This window comes from Antechinus flavipes, chromosome 1 (genome assembly GCF_016432865.1).
Source record: "Antechinus flavipes isolate AdamAnt ecotype Samford, QLD, Australia chromosome 1, AdamAnt_v2, whole genome shotgun sequence".
Taxonomy (NCBI): Eukaryota; Metazoa; Chordata; class Mammalia; order Dasyuromorphia; family Dasyuridae; genus Antechinus; species Antechinus flavipes.
The window spans coordinates 692,470,812-692,491,881 of NC_067398.1; the positions used below are offsets into that span (position 1 = coordinate 692,470,812).

Here is a 21,070-nt window from a genome sequence, read left to right on the forward strand (position 1 = left end):
CAGCACGGCTGCGAGGCCATAGGGCGCCTCATGCCCAAGGTGGTGCGGGTGCTGGAGATCCTCGAGGTGCTGGTGAGCCGCCACCACGTCAGCCCCGAGCTGGACGAGCTGCGCCTGGAGCTCGACCGCCTCCGCCTCGAGAGGATGGACCGGATCGAGAAGGAGAGGAAGCATCAAAAGGTGCCCCAGGGGAGGGGAACGTAGGGTGGTGGCGCCGGGGACGGGGGCGGGGGCCCAGCGGGAGGGGAGGAGGCTCGAGCAGAGCAGTGTCTTGGGGAGAAATCGAGGCTCGAAGTAGGTGAAGAAGAAAACCCAGGCTAGGAATGGGAAGCCCTGGGGGCCGGTCTCGCTGGCGGTGACCTTGGAGCAGCCTTTGCTCCCCGAAGTTCAGAAGTTGAACCAGGTGGTCACTTGTAGGGGGAAGGCTGGACTTGGAACCGGGAGACCTTGCGCACCAGTCCCACTTAACAGTCCTGTGACCTTGGGCAAGACCTCTCCTATTTCTGAGCCTCGGTTTACCCATTTCTGAAGTAAGGACTTGGACTAGATAATCTGCACTTGATGGAGGGCTGGACTTGGAATCAAGAGCCGGGTTCAAATTGTGGTTATGGGATGGTGTCCTTGGGCAGGAGTCCTTTCTCCCTTCTGGACCTCAGTCTACCCGTCTGCCAAGTGAAGTTGGGTTAGATGATCTTTTAAGACTCTGGCGTGTGTCATTATTCCGGGATTGGAATTTTTTTTAAGAAGGTCCAGAAGCCTGGAGAGAAAGAAAAGAGAGGCAGGAGGGCGTGGAAAGAGAGGAATCAGCAGTTTGGAGGGTGATAGGGACCTAGAGAAGTCAGGAGAGTGAGAAGTTGGAAAGTGAGGAATGAAAAGAGGAGGAGCCCAAGGAGGGAGTGGAAGGAAAAAAAACTCCTCCTTTCCCCCTGGAGTTTATCACATGCAACTCAAAGATAGAATTAAAACAAAAAAACTCCTGGGGGATCCCTAGCCAGATAGGGTCCAGCAGTTCCCCCAGGGCCTGGCTCTGGGGCAAGGCCCTCCCTTCCTCTCTCAGCACCGGCCCAGACTTCCTGGGGGGTTCCGAACACTCGCACCCCCAGGACCTTTCCCTGGCCCAACTGCTAGGTAGCCAGAGAGAGAATGATCCTGTGACTACAGGCTGATCCTTTGGGATAGTCGCCTTCTCTTTATGAAGTAGAGAGGGTGGAGAGGAAGGAGAGATTTATCGGTGGCAGCCTTACCACATCCCTTTGCTCTCCGTGCCCCTCCCTCCGACCCAGCGGCTTTTTGGATCAGAACTGGAGACAGACGGACCGGGGTAGTCCCCTCTCACAGACAGGAGTGTAGCTGGGAGCCAGGGAAGAAGGAAGTGGGGAGACATGTGGTTTCCTGCCGTGGCTTGAGGCCAGTGATGCTTCAGACGGGCCTTTTAAGTCCCACAGTTTTCCTGGGGAGCAGGAGGGAGTCAGCGCGAACTCTGCCTTTTGGAGAAGCTCTGGGAACTTGGGTCACCACGCCCGCCTCTTAGTTGCTGGGTGACTCTGGAAAGGTGACTTGGCTGCTCTGAATAGGAGGGTCATGGGCTCTTGTGAAATCTGATGGGCTGTATTTCTTGGAGTATTTTTAAAAGCTGTTTTCATGGCAGAGCCGGTCATGTGTTTCTTTGCTGGCTCTTTCCTTGCTTGTTGGGTTTTTCAGAGAGTCTGGCTCTTCCTTTAGAACCTTCGGGCCCCTGTTCCCCGTGAAGTGTCTTAGTGGCTCTGCTCCAAGGCAAGCTCAGTCAGGCTTGTTATTCCCAGGAAGGAAACTGGATCGCAAGGAAAAGGCTGAGGTGACCAAGGTCACCCCTCAAGCGGAGAATCACTGAAAAGTTAGCCAGTGGAAACTGAGAAGACTTTGGGACAAGGAGGTCTAAAGGACAGGGATGGCCACGCTATGCCATGACCGTCACCCGCTGTTGGGGGCCGCCCCCTCCCTGGCCATGGCCCCGTGGAGGCCCCAGACATCCAAGGAACTTCATCTCCTGTGAATCCCACCTTTCTGTGCTCCTGCAGCAGACTCCCCAGGGATCACCACCTTTCAGATAGCTAGACCTCTGATTTCTCAGGTCTCCAGGGCCAGTCACAGGCTTGCTAACATCAGCCGTTCTGGTTAGTCAGCAAGCATTTACTTGGGGCTTGCCATATGCCAGGCAGTGTGCGAAGAACTGGGGTACGCAGAAAGGTTTCACCGTCTCCTCCCCTGTACCTTTATGCACACTGTCCTCCAGAGCCCCCCCCTTCCTTTCAGATGCCTTAATTTCAAGAGTTTTCTGCCTCCTGAGGTTTTCCTTGATCTCTGTCTTAATTCTTTGTCCCTAACCCCACCGCCCGCCATCAGGGTATGTTATACTTAGCATGAGCCACGTGCAGAATCTATTCTCCCCTGGTAGAAAGTAAGCTCCCTGACTGGGTCCTTCCCCCCCCCCCTTTTTGTTTCTTTAGCATTGTGCTTAGTAACTATTTTTGAATGGAATTATATAACAGGTTACAGAGACATTGTTATTCAGTCATTTCAGTGGTCTCCTACCCTTCGTGATCCCATCTGGAGTTTTCTTGGCCAAGATGCTGGAGGGTTTTGCCATTTCCTTCTCTGGCTCATTTGACAGATGAGGAAACTGAGGCAGACATTGTTAAGTGACTTGCCCGGAGTCACGCAGCTAGAAAGGGTCTGAGGCTGCATTTGGACTCCTGGAGATCAGGACTCTAGGTTGGGCATCGTACCCACTGCACTGCCCAGCTGAGACAGGAAGAGAGCCAAAGTTGCCCAACGAGGTGTGGCTGCTTAGTCACCGAGTTAGTGGTAGGCCTCTACCTGCCTCCTCCAGTTAGTCAGAAAAGGCTTCCCCAGGAGGATGGGGGGGGGATCCTAGACAGGGGTGGCAGAGGGCACCAGCCTGGCCCTCCCGGGGGGGGACGCCAGCTCCCGCTTCTCTGTGGCCCTGGGCAGGTCGTTAACTTCTCTGATTCTCAGCTCCCTCTGTAAAATGAGAGAGGGGGACCACATGACCTTCAAAGGGCCCTTCCACTGCTGAGCCTCGAGCCCTGACATCATCCTGTGGGCTATCTGGACCCCTGGATGGGCCTCTCTCCTTTAGGGCCTTCCTTCTGTGCCTGAACCAGGGCCTTCCATGGGCATCACTTAGAACTCTTGGTGGTCAGCCAGAGGCTTTGCCTTTCCTTCTAATTCTTTCCCAGTTTCTCCCAGTGCTTCCTCTCTCTCTCCTCCCACCTCACTCTCCCTTCCCAGCGAGACGGGTAGGGCTTCCTGGAGGAAGGAAGAAAGGGAGTTTGGGGTGTATAGGACAAATATAGAACAAGCATTGGGAGGTGGCAGAGGAGGGTTAAAAAGGAAGAAGCAGGTAGTGAGGAGGAGGAAGGACCAGAGACTGAGGGAGAAAAGGGGGGAAGGGGAAGGAGATAATCCCACCTGAAAAATCAACAAGCATTTTAAACCCTTAGAGTGTGCTGCGCTCTGTGCTAAGCCCCAGGAGGCTCTGCCCTCAGGATGCTTACTGCCTAATGGGGGAAACAACATCTTCAAGATACTAGAGAGAAGGGTTTGAAAGCTCAGTCAGCTTTGGACCTCTCAGGTACCCGTCTGTCTGATTAGTATAAACTCCCAGGTATCTTCCAGCCCATTTCCTCCCTGGAGAGAGAGGTTGCCATGGCTCTTGGTTCAAGATTGAGTTGGGTAGACTTTTAATGGAGTGTGTAGCTCTCTCTTTCTCTCTCTTTCCCTCCTTCCTTCTCTCCATCTCTCTCTCTCTCTCTCTTTTTCTCTCTCTCTCTCTCCCCCTTTCTCCTCTCTCTCTCTCCTCTCTCTCTGTCTCTGCCTCTCTCTCTCTCTTCTCTCTCTCTCTCTCTCTCTCTCTCCCCCTTTCTCCTCTCTCTCTGTCTCTGTCTCTCTTTTTCTTTCTATCTCTCTCTGTCCTTCTCTCTCTCTTTCTCTGTTTCTGTCTCATCTGTCTCTCTTTCTCTCTCTGTCTTTTTGTCTCTTTACCTCATTCTCGTCTTTTTCTCTTTTGTCTCTCTTCTCTCTCTCTGTCTCTGTATATGTGTGTGTGTGTGTATATACATACACATATACATTTATGTATGTTTTTGTCTCATCTCTCTGTCTCTCTGACCTCATTCTTTCCTTTTTCTCTTTTCTTTCTTCCCTCTCTCTCTTTCTCTGTCTCTGGTCATCTCTGTCTCTCTGACTTTTCTTTCCTTTTTCTCTCTTTCCTCTCTCTCTTACTTCTCTTTCTCTCTCTTACTCTTTTTTTCTCTCTCTCCTCTCTCACCCTTTCCCTCTCCCTCTTCCTCTCTTCCTTCTCTCCTCCTTTCCCTGTGCATCATTTGATGCTTACAGCAACTCAGTGAAGTAGGTGATGTCAATATTTTTATTTTACAGATGAGGAAACTGAGGCAGGGAGCCGTTAAGTGACTTGCCCAAGGTCACACGGTAGTATTGGGCCTTGCTGACTCTGAGTTCAGTGCTCTATTAAGGCCAACCTGGCACAATTGATGAGTATTCATTAAACAGTGTCCCAGGGCCTGCAACCACTGTTCCCTCTCTTTTCCCTTCCCTTCTTCCTGTTCTTCCAAAAAGTGTCTCCTAGAGAAGGAGAAGGGAGAGGATGCAAGGTGAGACCTTCCCAGGGAGCTTCAGAATCGATACTAGCCCTCCTTCCTCCCAACACTGTCATGGGCCTGAAATCAGGCTCTTCCACTGAAACCTTACTTGGCAGCCAGGAGTGGGCACCATGGGGTTCTCCAGGACTCTTCCAGAGCCATTTAGTTCTAACCAGGCTCATCCCTGTGAAAAAGTTGCCAATACTGGAGAGGCTGCCAGTCTGGGCCCAGAAACAGACAGTGCTTCTCTTGGCAAAGGCCCATTGCCAGATTGGTGCAGGTCCCTCCTTCTCCCGCAGTGACTGCCCTCTTCTTGTCCCTACCTAAGAGACATTGGACAAGTTAGTTATCTTTATGGGACCAAGTTATTTACCTCTATGGGACTCAGTTTCCTCATCTGTAAAATGGAGGATTTGGACTTGGGAGTCCCTTCTAACTCTGGCTCTTTGATGCTCTGAGAGATTAGAGGTGCCCCTGTCCTGCTTCTGGAAGGAGGGGAGCAAAGCTCAGTGCTGGCTGGGGAAGGGGACGGGCCCACCAGCTGCCTAGGGACCCCTGGGGATGTCTGTCAGGTGGTAGGCCCGAGCAGATGTATTTACTCCCGTCCCCTTGGCGCTCACTCTAGGAGCTGGAGCTTGTGGAGGACGTCTGGCGAGGGGAAGCCCAAGACCTTCTCACGCAGATCGCCCAGCTCCAGGAGGAAAACAAGCAGCTGATGACCAACCTTTCTCATAAGGATATTAGTTTCTCTGAGGAAGACTTCCAGAAGCAGGAAGGTAAGAGGGAGCAAGGGCACCAGGAGGCTGGGGGCTTCCTCCTCTGGGGGCGTGTGCTGACTTTCTGGATGGACTGTAAGCTCCTTGAGGGCTCGGACGGCTTCCTTAGTGTCTCGGTATCGCCAACATCTGGGAAAGTCCTTGGCAAGCAGTAGGTGCTTATGAAATATTTGCTGAACTGAATCATCAAGAAGCAGAATAATAACACTAAATGTCATTTCTGTAGGATGTGAAGGAATATGGAGCGTTTTCCTCATCTGTTGTAGGTACAAATATTATTATTATCTCCATTCTACAGATGAGAAAACTGAGGCTTAAAGAAGAGGACCAGTTAGCCAGTCCCCTAACTAGTAATTTCCCAGTCTAGGTGGTTATTGTCGCGTGTCCTTTGTTCTTGCAGAGGACCCTGACATGAGGGAGGGATGCGAGCTAGTGAATTGGATTTAAGCATGGGCGGGTCCTCACTTTCTCCTCCAGAGCCGTCTGGCTCCAGATCTAGATTAGGACGGGAAAGGGCCTGGAGCTAGGAAGCAACAGCTTGTGGTATCCTGGATTTAGGGGCAGCTGGGTGGTCAGTGGCTGGAGTGCTGAGCTTGGCGTCAGGAAGGCTTGAGTTCAAATGTGACCCTGGGCAAGTCACTTGACCCTGTTTGCCTCAGTTTCCCCATCTGTCAAATGAACTGGAGAAGAAAATGGCAAATCACTCCATTGTCTTTATCAGGAAAACCCCAAATGGAATCACAAAGAGTCAGGCACGACTGAAATGACTGAACAAAAACCCGGACCAGATGGGGCAGTGGATAGAGACCCTGAGTTCAATCTGGCTTCAAACATTTAATACTAGCTGGGTAATCTTGGGCAAGTCATTTAATTGCCTCACCAAACAAACAAGCAAACAAAAAACCAGACCAGATTTAGGATTAGATGGGAACTTAGAAAACATCTAGTCCAATCCCCCATTTCACAGATGACAAAACTGAGGCCCAGAAAGAAGAAATGATTTTGCCCTAACTCCCACAGAAAATCAGTAGTAGAAATGGATTTGAGCCTAAATTTGAAGTCTGAAGCTCTTTCTGCTACACCATCGGCTTTTTCCAGTTGTTTCTCTACTTCCTCATAGAGGGAATTCCCCTCATTCCGAAGTAACATTTCAGACCTTTTCTCCCCAATCTGAGCCAAACGACCTTTAACTCCCTCAGGAGAGGCCAGGAGGACTTGTGAAAGAAGGAGTTTGATGGGGTGCACAGATAAGGAAACTGAGGCACGAGGGGATCTCTTGGCTGAGGTCACACAGCCAGTTGTGGGCTCCAGATCTAGGTCATTTACACACTACTGAAGAGTGATCTTCAGGGTGAGCGCTGTGGGAACTTTGGAGCTGTTAGAAGATTCCTTCTTCCCAGGCTAGGTTGGGGATAAGTAGGAGGGTCTCTTTGCCGTCCCTTCCCTATCCCCCCAGCCCTGTCATGGAACACACTGCCAGGTATTTTTGATGAGCTTGAATGGGTTTGACCAATGGTTCTGTGATGATCCTCCAGCAAAAGGGAGCCCAATAACTTAAAAGAAATGTAGGAGACAACCTGGGATCACGAAGGCTCCAAAGTGGCTGAGGGTTTTATTGAACACAATTAAAATGTCAGCAGGACCAAGAGACTCAGAGATGGTGGGGGGAGAGCAGCTCCCACCTTGTTGTCTACCTTGGCACCCCCAGGAAAGGGAACGGGCGTGTTCTCGTGCCAAGGAGCTGCCAACTTAAACCGCCCGGCCAAGGAGGCCAGCTGGAGTGGCAGCCCAGCATGCTCCGCCCTGCCAGCATACGGGTCCTCGAGAAGCTGGACACAGCCGTGAGCCTCGCGCACCTTTCCGTTCCCCAGAGGCGTGAGGGCATCTGGGGGTGGCGGCTGCCGGGCTGGGCCAAAGCAGAAAATGGACCAAGGCGATGGTTGGCTTCCGTCACCAGGCCAAGCTGTGTGCCTGGTATTGCCTGAGCCTGCGGCAGTGCCAAATTCCCCCTTCCCCTGAGTATTGGCTGACTTTCCTCCAACACACACACACACACACACACACACACACACACACACACACGACAGACCCGAATAGCTATTGAGTCATCAGTGTCCACTTGAGGACCTCAGATGAGGGATGATTCACTGACTCCTAAGATAGCCCATTCCACTTTGGGGCAGCTCACTCTTATCAGTGAGGAAGATTTTCCTATTGTTGTTCCGTTTTTTCAGTCACGTCTAATGCTCTGTAATCCTATTTGGGTTTTCCTGGAAAAGACACTGGAATGGTTTCCCATTTCCTTCTCCAGCTCATTTTACAAATGTGGAAACTGAGGTGAACAGGGTCACCCAGCTAGTACGTGTCTGAGGCCGGATTTGAACTTGGTGACTCCTGAATCCAAGCCCAGTAGCCCATCTGCTGTACCACCAGTAGAACCAAATCTTTCTCTTTGCAGTTGCTGCACATTGCATCAAGTCCATAGGGTGATTAACTTGGCTGGAAGGGAGCCAAAAGTCCAAATCTCTCATTTAACAGATGAGGCAACTGAGGCTTGGCAGGTTGATGTAATTTGCCCAGGGTCACCCAGCTAGCTAGTAAGGGTCCGAAATGAAATTCAGCCAGAGCGTCCGGACTCTGAGCTCTGGGCACTCAGCACTCTGAAATCTTGTCAAGTCCAGATTTGATGCAAATTGATGAAAGTGAAACGAGCAGAACCAGGAGAACATCGTACACAGAAACAGCAACACCGGGCAATGATCAACTACGATTGACTTAGCTCTTCTCAGCAATTCAATGATCTGAGACAATTCCAAAGGACTCGTGATAGAAAATGACGTCCACATCCAGAGAGAGAACGATGGTGTCTGAATGCAGATTGAAGCATTCTGTTAGCACTTTTTTGGTTCTCATGGCTTTCCCCTTTTGTTCTGTTTCTTATTTCACAACATGGCTAATGTGAAAATATATTTGACATGATTGTACATGTAGAATCTATATCAGATTGCTTATCTTGGGGAGGGGATAGAGAGAAAAATTTGGAACTCAAAATTTTATAAAAATGAATGTTTGAAAATAATCTTTACATGTAGTTGGAAAAAATAAAAGCAAAAAAAATCAAGTCAAGTCAACAAGTATTTATTAAATACTTATTATATACCAGATACTGTGCCACATTCTAGGATACAAGTGCAAAGAGAAAAAAAAGACAATCTTTCCCTTTAAGGAGCTTACATTCTAGCAAAAGAAAAAGGGAACCAAAAGGGAGCTGAAAAAGGGGGAAGGAAGAGGGAAAATACCTTGGCAGGGGCATGGTAGAGAACATTCAGAAAGTCAGGGTGGAGGCTGGAGAGGAATAAATTACGTAGCAGGCCAAATGGAACCAGGTAATCAAAGGAACGGGCCCCAGGGTGAAGTGGACTTCCTGGGAAAGGAGGATTTTGTGACTTGATTGAAAAGATGGAGTATCGGGAACAGGGGCCTGAAGGGAATAAAGATAAGGCCTAGAGGGAGAGGTGAGGGGTTCAGCCAGGCCAAAGGCCCAAAGACTGGAAAAGGACTAAGAACTTCAGAACAGTGATCTCCAGTATAAATATTCATAATTCTTTTCACATACGGCATGGCCTGCAGTCCCCTCACTATTTCGGGCATCCTCCTCTGGACACTCTTCAGCTTATCCCTCTGTTCCTCTTTAAAGAGCATTTTAAATTGCATTTGCTTGAAGTCCTCAGGACCTTAAAGAAACCTTCAAATTATTTATTTTTTCCTTATATTATTTTTTAGAAGTACTGCCCTCCCCCCAAATCAAATCCATTACTATTTATTAGCTAGCAAGTATTTTTTAAAAATATTTTGGTTTTTTCCAAATTACATGTAAAAACAATTTTAATACTCATTTAAAAAATATTGAATTCCAAATTTTCTCCCTCCTTCCTACCCTCACCCCAACTTGAAACAGTAAGTAATTTGATATGTTTTATATTTATATGTAATCATGTGATACATTTCCATATTAGTCATGTTGTAAAAAAAGAAACAGACCAAAAGGGAAAAAAGCATACAAAAAAAATAGGGAATCTATATTCAGACTCCATCAATTCTTTCTCTGGAGGTGGGCAGCATTTTTCTTCATTAGTCCTTTGGAATTGTCTCAGATCACCGAATTGCTGAGAATAGTTAAGTCATTCACCGCTGGTCATTGTACAAAGAAATGTGAGATGTACAAATTTAGAGAATTCACGGCAGATGTTCACTTATGCTCGGCCTGTGGTAGAGCGTTCCGAACTCGTATTGATCTGATCTACTACAGTTGGACACACTCTAACTTGACTCTAACATAATGTCCTTTTGGTCCTCTTGGAGAACAAAGGACAACAACCACACAAATACTCTGTATAATGTTCTCCTGATTCTGCTCATTTCACTTTGCATCAGTTCAAGTAAGTCTTTCCAGGTTTTTCTAAAATCCACCTGCTCATCCTTTCTAATATAGCACAATGGTATTCCATCACATTCATATACCACAACTTGTTTGGCTGTTCCTTAATTGATGAGCATCCTCTTAATTCACAATTCTTTGCTAGAAATATTTCTGTACAAAAAGGTCCTTTTTAAAAATCTCTTTGAGGAGGCCTGGAGAGACTTAGATGAACTGATGCTAAGTGAGAGCAGAACCAGGAGATCGTTGTACACGGCAACAGCAAGACTATACAACGATCAATTCTGATGGACGTGGCTCTGATCAGCAATGAGACGATTCAGGCCAGTTCCAATGAACTTTTGACAAAGAGAGTCATCTGACCCAGAGAGAGGATTGTGGGAGCTGAGTGTGGATCACAACATGGCATTTTCACTCTTTTTGTTGTTGTTTGCTTGCATTGTGTTTTCTTTTTGATCTGATTTTTCTTGTGCAGCAAGAAAATTGGATAAATATGTATGCATATATTAGAGTTAACATATATTTTTACCACGTTTGACATCTGTTGGATTACTTGCCATCTAGGGGAGGAGGTGAAGGGAAGGGGGGGAAATTGGAACAAAAGGTTTTGTAGAAGTCAATGGTGAAAAATTATCCATGCATATGTTTTAAAAGTAAAAAGCTTTCATTAAAAAAAGTCTCTTTGAGATACAGACACTTCCTAGCTGTGTGACCCTGGGCAAATCACTTACATCTATTTGCCTGTTTTCCTCCTCTGTAAAATGAGATGGGAAGGAAATAGCAAAGTCCCTCAGTATCTTTGCCACGAAAATCCCAAATGAAGAAGGCAAATTTGACTGAGAATGAATGAACAGCAAATACTGTAGACACTGTGCTAAATTCTGAGGATACAAACCGAAAAACAGCCCCTGCCCTCACAGGAGCTTACATTCTAATGGGGGAAGAAAACAACTAAAAGGGAGCTAAAAAGTCCTCAGCCTGGCTGTTAGGCGCTGTGAGGAGAAGGTCGGGATTGGGAATTTCATTAGTAAATGGAACTACCAGATGAGGAAACCCTCCCTTCCAATGCAAGTTAGCACTCTTTGAAATTTATAACCTTTTTTCTTTTTTCCTGAGGCAATTGGGGTCAAGTGACTTGCCTAGGATCATACAGCTAGGAAGCATTAAGTGTTTGAGGCCAGATTTGAACTCAGGGCTCCTGACTTCAGGGCTAGTGCTCTATCCACTGCACCATCTAGCTGCCCCTGCAATTTATAATCTTAAGAATATGCCTAGATCAGGGGTGTGAAACTCAAATAAAAAACCATACATAAGAGTAGCATCCTGACTTAGAAAACCATCTATTAACATTACCTATGTTCTATTGTATTTTTGTTTTGTTAACTATTTCATTTTGACATTTTGTTATTATGGGATACATAATAATAATAATAATAATAACTATCACTATTCTTTCCATTACATTTTAATCTGGTTTGGCTGCATTCTCCAATGTGGCCTGAGTATTTAATAACTGACCAATATCATTGAGAGATTAAATGACTTATTTAGATTACTATATGTCAGAGGACCACCTTGAATTAAGGGCTTCCTAATATGAAAACTAAGTCGAAGGCCCTAGGATTAGGAACCCTGCTTCTAGTAGAGCTAGATTGACTCCCCAGAAAGCCCATTCCACTTTTGGAGTGCCCTTATTAATTATTTTTAATAATTAATGATGATTAAATAAGGCTCTCTTAGTTCCAACCCAGCGCCTCTTTTATGAAAACTAACAATGCATTTACATAGTCTGAATCCTTTGAACTAACCTGATCTTTTTTGTAGGGTCGAGGTCTTTTTCATAGGGTCAGTTCCCAAACACTCCTGCCACTCCCCCTTCTGACCATCCCAGAAAGTAGTCCAGTTGAACAACCTTGATCAGATTAGGAGGTTCAAGGGACAAAGAAGTTTTGGGTGATTTCGATTAATAGAAGCATCTCTTGAGTTCATCTTTAATCAGCTAGAAAGGAGAATCCTTCAATGGATGTTCATAGAGGGATTGAACGATTTTAGGAAAACGATTCTCTGGGGTGTGCTGAAAGTTTGGGGATTGTTGTTCTTTTTGAGGAAGCGAATTATTAGCTGAACGCTTACATAAATAGTGAACCTCTGCTCACTCCTAACTGGATTTTTGTCAAGAGAGCCATCAATTGTAACTCCAAAATGACTTGGATAAAAATACTCTGCTCCCTACCCCAAATAGAATGCGTAGGTTGGAATGATCTAAATTAATGTGATCGGGCAAAGCGGAGAATTGTGGGAGATGGGGTACGATATGGGGGTCATCGGTGCTTTAGGAGGAGAGATACAGATTGTGGTGGCCTGGGACTAATCAGGAGAGAGCTCCCCGGAGACAGCAGAAGATAAGCAGGGCTCATTAAGACAGGAGGGATTGTTGTGGGTGGATGGATGATACGAGTTAATTGCTGGGCCACAAGTCAGGAGGCTTTGGTTGTTGTTGAGGCACTTCATTCATGTCCGACTCTTCATGATCCCATTTGGGGTTTTCTTGACGGAGACACGGGAGTAGCTTGTCGTCTCCTTCTCCAGTTCACTGGATGGGGAAACTGAGGCAAACAGGGTGAAGTGATCACGCAACTAGTAAGTGTCGGAGGCCAGACCTGAACTCAGGAGGAGAGCTCCCGACCCCAGGCCTGCTGCTCTCTCTACTATCGCACTAGTTCGTTGCTGGGACGTAACTCTCGTGTTTGCTTTGTAGTCGAGTTACTGAGCCCTCTTCTCTGCCTTCTTTGGCCCATCCCCAGAGTTCAGAGATTAAAGACAGAGCTGGAAGGGTTCTTAGAGACCATCTCATGCAGTGCTCTGGAGAAACTGAGGAAGTGGGGGAGGAAATTCGATCGCCAGTTAGTGGCAGGGCCAGAAACCTCTCCCAGGCCCCCTCATCGCCAGACTGGGACGATTTCTGAGGCATCACTTAATGGAAGGAAGTTCTGATCTCAGCTCGGCTATTTGCTCCCTGTATAAGGCTGGGCAAGGCACTCACTCTCGGGGACTCAGCTTCTTTCTGCGGCAGATGAGGCAGTTAGACCAGATGAGTCCAGGCTCTCGATGAAGGCCCTGAGCAGGACGGAGTGTCTCAGAATCCTCATCCCTACCCAGAAAGCAAGGCCTTGCCCAGCGTCCTGCGGGGAACTTTCCCAGGGAAGGAAGGAACGGTCATACCCAGGCCTTTGGAAGCTCTCCCTGATGAGCCCATCCCGGACATTTTCCTCACCTACTTTATGGAGAACAGACAGCAACATGGTGCAGTCACCAAAGTCACTGGAGGGCAAATCATTTAACCTGTGGGCGACTCAGATGCCAGCCTGCCCGGGTAGAGGAACCGATGAATCATAGACGCAGCCCCTAAATCTTCATGGGGTTAATTGCCTTCTGAAGTCAGCCTTTTACTGGTTGCGTTCCCCTCCCCCCAGCAGACTTCTGGGGATCCCCCCAGGTCATCCTCAGGACATGTGACCCGGGGGTTGGAGGTGTCAGTGTTAGACGCTGAGTTCTGCCGTGTCAGCCACGGGGTCCTCCCCGCAGGGCTCCTCTGCAGACAGGGAGCACCCAGCGAGCCGCTGAGACCCGGGGACGTGGCGCCGGCGCAGCTTGGCTGGGCTGCTTCCGCTCTCGAGTGGAGATGCCCGAGCAGATGCCATGCGTGCCTTTCCGGGTTATTTTTGTTTTGCACGGCAGACTGAGAACACAGCAAGGACAAAAACACCCTCCTTCCCAAACACCCCCCACACGTGTGACAGAGCCCGGCCGCGGGCGGGCAGATGGGCCCCTGGAGACGCCAGGCTCGGAGAGCCACGACAAGCTGCCCGATGTCCGTCTGGGGCCCTCTTGGACGGAGGCCTTGAGCGCAGGATAAATGGTGAAAGACATCAAGGGGAGAGCGTGTCTGGCATTCCTTTGCAGGTGGCTGGGTCGGGCCCAAGGGGGCGGGCTCTGGACGCAGGCCTGGAAGCCGACGGTCATGTGTTCCCGGGACTTCGGGCTTGGCAGAGGGAACCTGTGTGCTTTGGGGCCGAGGTTAGCCAGGGAGGGGTGGTGGGGAATCGTTCCCTGAACTTTTAACATGAAAAACATAGTGATAATTTTTATATTATATAATAAATAATAATATTAATTAGTAAATTAATATATTAATAGCAAGTGAATGAACAGAAAGCTACTCCTGCTTCAGAATCCAGATGGTCCCCAGGATGACAAGTGGACCAAAAGCTCTCTTTGGCTGCTGTGGAAATGGCTTAGAGTCAGGGCAGGTGATTGTAATCTAAGAAACAATCTGGGGTGATGAAAAAGAACATTGCACCTGAAGTCTGCAGAGAGCTCAGTTTGAATCCTGTCTCTGACATAGGATTTACTCTGTGGGATCGTGGGTAAATCGCTTAACCTTTCTGAACTTCAATTTTCCCATATGTAAAAATAGGAGATAATAGTAATTATAACTAGTAATAGTAATAATAGTCATTATTAATAAATAATGCAATTATTTATTAAAATATTTTAATATATTGTATATTTTTATTATGCTACATATATTTATATTTTTTATTTATTATAAAAATAATAAAATTAGTAAATAATAAAAATAATAGTAATTATATATCTAGAAATTATATCAGAGGCTTGTTTGAAGATCAAATGAGATAATAAATTTTAAGTATTTTGCAAATCTTAAAGCATTAAATAAATGAGATCCATTATTATCATAATCAACATTTTTATCGATAGTTCATAGAATGGAGAAAACACTGACCCAGATTCTGGGCCAGGCCGTGGGCAGACACATTTCAGAAAAAATGGAACTGATTCTGCCTTCAAAGAGCTTATGTGGGTGGGGGTGCAGGGGCCAAGATGCACAAGCATAGATAGACATGCCTTATGCAAAACAAGGTAATCTGGGGGGGAGAAGGCCCTCATGATGGGGAGAAGCAGGAAAGATTCCCTTTGGAAGGTATACTTGAGCTGAATGGTGAGAGCAACCAGGACTTTGAAGGGGAAATGCATGCTAGCAAAGGACCAAAAAGCCAGAGCCCAGGCCCAGAGATGGAGACAAAACTGGGAAAGGGCTACTCTCGGGGAACTTACATCGCTCCGGCCCCAGTGGCCTTCTTCACAAGTTGAGAGAGAGAGAGAGATTGTCCTCCAGGGAGTGAGCCCCGAACCCCTAAACCACCAAACTTGACTGGCCCACACCCACATGGCGCACATACACACATGCACACATAGACAGAGTGTCTAGATTGACCCTTCTCTTGGGATATACACTGGAAAAGGAAGCACTTGTTTGGCCCAGTGTGCCCAGAGCCTCGGGTCTCCGATTCCCAGCATCCTTGTTCATTGTTTATGGCCCTTCATCCTTGGAACTGAGCTCCTCAGAGGGCCTCTGAGCGGGGGAGGAGGCCCCCAAAAGGTCAGGCTCTGGAAGGAAGTAGGGCCTCTCCTTTCACTTAAAAAAAAAGCAATCTGGCCGAGCTGTTCCTCTGAGGAAGGCAAGGCATCGAGAAACAGGCTGCTTTGGCAGAAATCGGGGGGAGAGGAGCCCACACTGCTTGAGCAATAACCCACTTTATGAGCTCAAAGTGGCGCTGTCCCATTTAATAAGGTTATTATGTACTTAAGAAAAACAAACAGAAAATCAGCTTGCCCGAGGCAAATGTGGAAACTGCTCTTGAGTTCTGAAGAACACGGGAGGCCCCAGAGCAGCCCCCTCATCCATGTGTGCAAGTGAGACCACCTGTTCCCAGTCATCGGAACACAAGAGGCAGCTTGCCTCCCTAGTGTGCTTCTGGGGAGGTGGGATCCCCTTCCTGGCTCCCTCACTCAGATGTCTTCTCCAAGAAACCTTCCTGAAGCTCCTGGAATGAGATATGGAAGGAGCCTCATTTCACAGATGAGGAAACTGAGCTCCGACTTGTCCAGTACCCAAGTAATGGCACAGCTAGGATTTGAATCCAGGACCTCTGACATCCAGTCCATTCCATTTTGCTTCCTATATATGCCTCCCCTCCAAGTCAGAAATAATCAATCAATCAGGGAATACTTATTAAGCACCTACTATGCGCCAGGAACATAGTACTTTGCTTACATTTATTGCTTATGTACATTCTATTTTATTAAATGTGACGACTGGGAATACCTCTCAACTCGAATGTGAGTCCCCACAAAAAAAGGCTATGCTAACTAGCTGCAGGGAACATCTGTTCATAACAGGAGCCCCATCAATGTGTTTATTTCTACTAGTCAGTCACGGATACGATTAGCTCAAAATAAGAGGGATTTAGTGAAGTAATATAATAATTGAAGTAGCAATAAAACTGGACTGGCTTGCCATTTTTTTTTCTAGCTCATTTTACAGATGAGGAAACTGAGGCAATTAGGGTGAAGGGCTAGTAAGTGTCTGAGGCTGGATTTGAACTCACAAACTAGTCTGTGCACTATGGCGCCACTTAGCTACCGAAGGAAGTATAATAGAAGGCAAGAGAATTTGCGTTGGAAGAGAAAGCTAAAATCCTGTAGGAGCTGAGAAGAGGGAAGAATCCCAGTCATTTGGTGAGAAGGCTTCTTGAAGGCAGTGGGAGGAGGTTGAGTTCTTCTGTAAAAGATTTCTGTAGGTGTCCGTGGGCTGGGAGCCGTTGCTGGCAGATTCTGCCATAAGTAAAACCGTGAAGGTGGGAAAAAATGGAACATGTCAGGGTAAAAATAAGTCCAGTCAGTCATTTGGTCCACTAGCATCCATTAAGCATTCAGCTAATTAGACAGCATTTATTAGACATTTGGTTGATTAGCATTTATTAGATATTTAGTTAATTGATGTGCGCCAGATATTTGGTTAATTAGCATTTATTGGCCATTTGGTTAATTAGCCTCTGCTGAACATTATTCCAACCACTGAACTCCAGGCTGAGGCTACAAAGAAAGGTAACAGAGGGTCTCTGCCCTCAAGGAGCTTCCGATTTAATGGAGGAGACACCTTGCAAACAACTTTGTTCAAATAAGAAATGGGTGGGAGAAATTGGAGATGATCAACAAAGAGAAATCACTAACCTTGAGGGACAATAGGAAAGGCCTCCTATGGAAGGTGGAATTTTATGGAGGATTTAAAGGAAGCCGGGAGGTAGAAATGAGGAGGGACTAGAGACGGTCAGAGAAGTGAAAGCATCTGGAGTCCTACAATGGAATTTCTTGCTTAGAGGATCACAGAGTACATAGGCTGATGGGTATAAGCTTTAAGGGAGGAAAAGGCAGATTATGGAGGACTTTGAAAGTTCTTCCTAACCTGGAGGAATTTGATTGGTTAGGACTGGGGAGTCACTAATTGATTGAAAGGTCACGTTCATCATTTTTTTGGTTTTGGTTTTGGTTTTTTTTCTGAGACAATTGGGGGTAAGTGATTTGTCCAAGGTCACACAGCTAGGAAGTAATAAGTGTCTGAGGCTCATTTGAACTCAGGTCCTCCTGATTTCGGGGTTGATATTCTACACATTCATCCTTTAGGAAGATCACTTAATGGCTGAATGGAGGATGGACTGAAGTGGGGTGATCCTTGAGGCTAGCAGACCCCTCAGTAGTTATTGCAGTCATCCAGGTGGGAGATGATGCGGGCCTCCATTGGGGTTGAAATGGGTTCATGACTTAGATATAAAAAGTGAAAAATGTTTTCCCAGTCTATTGCTTCCCTTCTAATCTTGTCTGCATTAGTTTTGTTTGTACAAAAACTTTTTAGCTTAATATAATCAAAATTATCTATTTGGTGTTCAATTATGAATTCCAGTTCTTCTTTGGTCACAAATTCCTTCCTTCTCCACAGATCATTTTTACATTTAAGGGTTCTAATAAAGGCCTCCTCTCTAAAATATATAGAGAATTGACTCAGATTCATAAGAATTCTTTTTTTTTTGTTTGTTTGTTTTTTTAAATAAGTTTTTATTGATAGAACGCATGCCAGGGTAATTTTTTACAGCATTATCCCTTGCATTCACTTCTGTTCCAATTTTTCCCCTCCCTCCCTCCACCCCTTCCCCCAGATGGCAAGAGTCCTTTACGTGTTGAATGGGTTGCAGTATATCCTAGATACAATATATGTGTGCAGAACCAAACAGTTCTCTTGTTGCACAGGGAGAATTGGATTCAGAAGGTATAAGTAACCCGGAAAGAAAAACAAAAATGCAAGCAGTTTATATTCGTTTCCCAGTGTTCTTTCTCTGGGTGTAGCTTCTTCTGTCCATCTTTGATCAATTAAGGCTCTCTTTATCAAAGAGATCCACTTCCATCAGAATACATCCTCAAACAGTATCATTGTTGAGGTATATAATGATCTCCTGGTTCTGCTCATTTCACTTAGCATCAGTTCATGTAAGTCTCGCCAGTCCTCTCTGTATTCATCCCAGATTCATAAGAATTCAAGCCATTCTCCAATTGATAAATGATCAAAGGATATGAATGGACAATTTTTAGATAAAGAAATTAAAACCATTTCTAGCCATATGAAAAGGTGCTCTAAATCACTATTGATCAGAGAAATGCAAATTAAGACAACTCTGAGGGAAATTTTCCTCTTGAGCCTCACTTATTTAGCAAGCATTTAGTTAGTGTGTACTAGGGACAAGGCACTCTACTAGACATTGAAAAGAATAACACTGTATGGGGCAAAGGATATAATTTCTTCTGCAATTATATAGATGTCTGAGATACCGCTACACACCTCTCAGATTGGCTAGAATGACAGGGAAAGATAATGGGGAATGTTGGAGAGGATGTGGGAAAACAGGGACACTGATACATTGTTGGTGGAATTGTGAACACATCCAGCCATTCTGGAGAGTGATTTGGAACTATGCTCAAAAAGTTATCAAACTGTGCATACCTTTTGATCCAGCAGTGTTTCTACTGGGCTTATACCCCAAAGAGATACTAAAGAAGGGAAAGGGACCTGTATGTGCCAAAATGTTTGTAGCAGCCCTGTCTGTAGTGGCTAGAAGCTGGAAAATGAAAGGATGTCCATCAGTTGGAGAATGGCTGGGTAAATTGTTGTAAGTGAGTAAGTGTTGTAAGTGTGAGTAAAATGAATGTTAAGGAATATTATTGTTCTGCGAGGATTTCAGAGAGGCTGGAGAGGGGGCAGTGTCAGAGGAGAGGAGGTGTTCAGGCAGGTCCCTGACTGTGCCACTGGCTTTTTGTTCCCTGTACCAGGCATGTCTGAGAGGGAGCGGCAAGTGATGAAGAAGCTGAAAGAGGTGGTGGACAAGCAGCGGGATGAGATCCGGGCTAAGGACCGGGAGCTCGGCCTGAAGAACGAGGATGTGGAGGCCGTAAGTAGGGAGGGGCCCTGACCGTGTAGCCCCGGTCCCAGAGGAGGCTGAGGGCATCCTTGAAGCTCTTGAGCTCTCTCCACATCTGGGTACCCAGCGTCACCGTACTTGGCCTGAGACCCTGCTGTGCCCAAGGCAGAGTGGGAAAATAGCGCCCAGAGTTAGCTGATCTTCTGTAAAGGGCAACAGCATCAGATCCCCTAGATTGCTCCCCAGATTACATGGAACTTTATATATTTAGACATATGCACGTTGTCTAGCCATATAAAGTAAGCCCTTAAGGGCAGAGCTTCTTTTGTTCACAAGTGTCTATGAGAGGACCCAGCACATAGTAGGTACTTTATAAATGCTTGCTGCTTGACAGCCTGATTTTTGTATTCCTATTGCCTAGCAAAAGTTTAACACATAGTAGGCATTTAACAAATGCTTACTCAATGATTGCATCACCAATGCCTGGCATACAGTAGGCACTTAATAAATGCTTGCTGCTTGACCCACCGACTTTTGTATTTCTACTGCCTAGCAAAAGTTTAATACATAGTAGGCATTTAACAAATGTTTATTCAATGGTTGATTTTTGTTCTTTGTATCCCTGCTATATAGTAGGTGCTTAATAAATATCTACTGACTGATTTTTGATTTTGTATCTCCAGTTTTTGGCATAGGGCCTGATACATGAGCTTCATAAATGCTTATGCATTGATTGACGAATTTTTATATTTGTACCCTAAGTGCCTAGTTCAATTGCATCCGATTCTTTTGGGACGCATTTGGAGTTTTCTTGGCAGACATAGTTCCTTTTCCAGCCCATTTTATAGATGAGGAAACTGAGGTAGACAAAGTTAAGTGACTTGCTCAGGGTCACACAGCTAGTGAGCCTCTGAGGCTGGATTTGCACCCAGGTCCTCCTGACTCCAGGGGTGTGTCCGGCCAGGCCCGGTACCGGAGGGGCGTACGGCTGAGCCGGGGCCGGAGCTTTCTGCTGCTCAGCCGCCCGGCCCTCCAGGAGCCCCCTGACCCCCCCTCCCTGCCCCCACAGCTTCAGCAGCAGCAGAGCCGGCTGATGAAGATTAACCACGACCTGCGGCATCGCATCACTGTGGTGGAGGCGCAGGGCAAGGCGCTGATCGAGCAGAAGGTGGAGCTGGAGGCGTACCTGCAGACCAAGGAGCAGGAGATGGGCAGCATGCGGGCCGAGATCGGCAAGCTCCGCGAGAAGCTCAAGGGGGAGCCCAGCCAGAACGGAGAGGAGCGGGGCGAGGTGAGCGGCGGGGGCTGCGGGGCCTGCTCAGAACGCTTCCCTCTCCCGGCGGGCTGCGGGGCAGCCATTGTTTATTCTCCCGTTTGACAGATGAGAAACCTGAGGAAAAGTAGATGTGGTAACTCACCCGCCATCCCACTGTGAGTTCCTGGCACATAGAATCCCAGAACCCAGTGCTTCCAACCCCAGATTCTTCCAAATCACTTTTTTCTTTTTCTATTTTAGATAAAGAATTTGGGGGTTTTCTGACTCTTCTGTTTGCGTTTCCCCCCAAAAAAGTTTCATCAGCAGTTTTGACTTTTGTACCATAGATTTTCCCTCCTCTCCCACTGAAGCGCCATTTTGATAAAGACAAACACACTGGACGCCAGAACAGGGGTGGGGAGGCCGCCTCCGCCTTCTCCAAAACGAGGGGGGCCGCGGGTGTGGAACGTGCCTTTCCAGGCACAGCCAGGGAGGCGATTGCTTCTGCTTGAATGTACTAATGGGGTGCCAGGGAGAGAGGGGTGGTCTGGAGAGGGCGAATCAAATCCCGAGCCTGATGTGTAAAGGGAAGGGCTGAGACTACGTGG

The 21,070-nt window shown here is 46.9% G+C and overlaps 1 protein-coding gene across 4 annotated transcripts in view; it reads left to right on the forward strand.

The window, feature by feature from the left end:
* The window catches only part of RILPL1 (Rab interacting lysosomal protein like 1), a 45,761-nt gene that overhangs the window by 2,064 nt on the left and 22,627 nt on the right, over nucleotides 1-21,070 (forward strand). For all 4 annotated transcript variants that reach the window (XM_051972660.1, XM_051972661.1, XM_051972662.1 and 1 more), the window contains exons 1-4: nucleotides 1-180; nucleotides 5,287-5,437; nucleotides 19,119-19,237; nucleotides 20,277-20,498. The exon at nucleotides 1-180 is cut by the window's left edge and continues 2,064 nt beyond it. In XM_051972660.1, coding sequence (XP_051828620.1) covers nucleotides 1-180; nucleotides 5,287-5,437; nucleotides 19,119-19,237; nucleotides 20,277-20,498 — 672 coding nt within the window. The remainder of the gene's footprint in view (nucleotides 181-5,286; nucleotides 5,438-19,118; nucleotides 19,238-20,276; nucleotides 20,499-21,070) is intronic.